We start from the raw sequence: 2,427 nt of genomic DNA, 5'->3' as shown, positions 1-2,427 counted from the left end.
TGAAACATTAGAGTTCACCAAATATACTAGCCGCAGACCCGTAGTATGATAATCTTACTACTGAATTTCTTTTACTCGAGTATAGGTATACTATAATTAGTACTCCCTCTGTTCCAGTTTATGTGAACCTATTTCCTTTTTGGTCCGTTCCAAAAAGAATGACCCCTTTCTAAATTTGGTAACAATTTAGCTTAAAATTACAATTCTACCCTTAATGAGAAGCTTTTATAACCACACAAATACTCTGAGTCCCTTTTTAACTTATTTAGGACCACAAATTTCAAAAGTCTTCATTTTTTCTTAAATTCCGTGCCCAGTCAAACAGGTTCATATGAATTGGAACGGAGGGAGTATTGATCAAGTTGTTTCTGAATACTGGCGAACAATGCCACGCTACCTAAAAAGGGAAAAACATTGGCTGCCAATATTCTCTCATGTAAACTTTAGTGTCATTTACTGTTTTCACCTCACTGGATATTCAAAAATAGTACTCCTCGATCTAATAAGTATAGCAAAGTAAAATTCCCAACAACTGTGCACTCCAATATACGTACAAGAAACAGCCCTCACCTTAGTCATTCCCGTTCAATAAAAAGAAACGCTAGCTTACTACTGTACACAACACAATCGAGGAGGATCTCAAGATACAGATCTCTATACTCTGTCTTGTGCTCCAACTTCTGGGATATCTGAAGATCAAAGAAATCAATTACACAAGAGTACATTAATTAACAGACTGTAAGAATATATCAATATAAGATATGCGATTTAACAAAATAAGAAAGGTGTATATAGAAAATGCAAAGTTTGCAAACAAATAACTTTTATATATAGCTATATATAATTAATCATCTCTAATAAGTGGGATCAGTAACCTAGAATATAAGACAAATAATCTGATACAACAGGTTAAAGTATGCCGATATATAGTGTAGAGTCTTTACCTTATGATTCAAGAGCATAAGGTGTTTGCAGAAGATCATAAGGTGCCCAGAGGGTATCTAATGGACAAGGCCGGCTCGCATCGAGCCGAACCCACGGCTTCCCTTTACCACTCCAGTGCAATAGGCTCACTGGACCAGGGTGCAAATTCCGGCAGAGACCTCGGAAATTATCTCCTCCAAGACCATGTTGGTTCCACTTATGATCCACTGGAGCTATATTTCCAGCAAAAACAAGCAGAAAAGGTGGTAACGAACCCAATTCATAAATCCTCATTCTCTTCTGAAGTTCCATCCATTCTACAATCTTTGTTGTGTAATCTCCAGCTCTCCATCTTTCAAGATCAATGACCATAACACCCGTGTTGAAATAACAAGGCTTTCGGTTCGCGAAAGTCAAAGAAAGTGAAGGGTTTGACCAGAAAGTGGGGGTGAAATAAGTAGTGAAATTTGCATTGCAGTATTCTGGTGCTGCTAGAACTGCTTCTTCACCTAGAGGTGTTGCTGCCAGCTTGGCAATGTCGTCTACGAGAACAAGGTCTGAATCCAGGTACACAACCTACATGGATAACAAATATGTTAGAAAATAACTGTAATTTTCTCCTTTAATTAATTACTAAATTCTAGTAGAGTAATAAAATTCGTCACTAAACTTGGTTTATAAATATTAATGCCCTTTAGCAAGTAAAAATTCAGCCGCTAAAAATCCTTTTCCGGTTGCTATTTACAACCGAAAAAAATCGGAGTCATTGCCAGTCTAAAAGCCACGTAAAGTATACGACAGGATTTCATGTGCATTCAAATATATATAGATATACACACACATCCGAAAACATAGAAAATAATGAACATTTAGGAATAAATTAAGTAAAACATAGAACAAAGGTCTGGATCGAGGTAAACAAACCTTTTGGATACATCGAGGAAGAAGATCAGCGAGGTAATTTCGAGCATAATTTAGAGGACAATCTAAAGCAGCGCGAATGGATGTAGATATTAAACCTGCCACACCGGAATCTTGGAAGGGATAAATTGTGAAATGAAGATAAGGGAATGAATTAGCAATTGTGATGTTGAGATAATTAGTGTCAGCGGAGGAAGAAGCAACGAAGTGGAAGATAACATTTTCAGGGCAAGAAGAGTGTTGAAGAACAGAAAGAATCGCAGCCATTGACCCCCGAAGATAAGCTGCATCAAGAGTCATGGCTACATTTACTGCATTTTCAAAGCAAATTCCGTTGGAGGTGGATTTGATGGTAGCATTATTTGTGTCGGTGGAGGAGAAGTGAAGAGAAGGACAAGTTGGGGAGTTGTAGAATTTTGGGGCTTCTTTGAAATGGAAGTTCTTGGTATTGATAGCGCCTATAAGTGCAGCAAAGGAGATGGTCCATAAAAGAGAAATAAAGGCCTTGATCTTGAAACTCCCAAGTTTTGGCATTATGGAGAAGCTACATAAACAGGCACACTACTTTACTTGATATATATA

At 37.5% G+C, this 2,427-nt stretch overlaps 1 protein-coding gene across 1 annotated transcript; it reads right to left on the bottom strand.

The window, feature by feature from the left end:
- Positions 1 to 427: 427 nt before the first annotated feature.
- Positions 428 to 2,407, bottom strand: LOC109215719 (probable galacturonosyltransferase-like 1). The gene is made up of 3 exons (XM_019379832.1): positions 1,849 to 2,407; positions 945 to 1,500; positions 428 to 689 (listed from the first exon to the last, which is right to left on the bottom strand). Exons 1-2 carry the CDS (start codon positions 2,377 to 2,379, stop codon positions 946 to 948), a joined length of 1,086 nt encoding a protein of 361 aa, XP_019235377.1. The 5' UTR covers positions 2,380 to 2,407; the 3' UTR covers positions 428 to 689; position 945.
- Between the last annotated feature and the right edge of the window lie 20 nt (positions 2,408 to 2,427).

The sequence above is a fragment of the Nicotiana attenuata genome, unplaced genomic scaffold, assembly GCF_001879085.1.
Source record: "Nicotiana attenuata strain UT unplaced genomic scaffold, NIATTr2, whole genome shotgun sequence".
Taxonomy (NCBI): domain Eukaryota; kingdom Viridiplantae; phylum Streptophyta; class Magnoliopsida; order Solanales; family Solanaceae; genus Nicotiana; species Nicotiana attenuata.
This window is presented reverse-complemented; position numbering and strand designations above follow the sequence as displayed.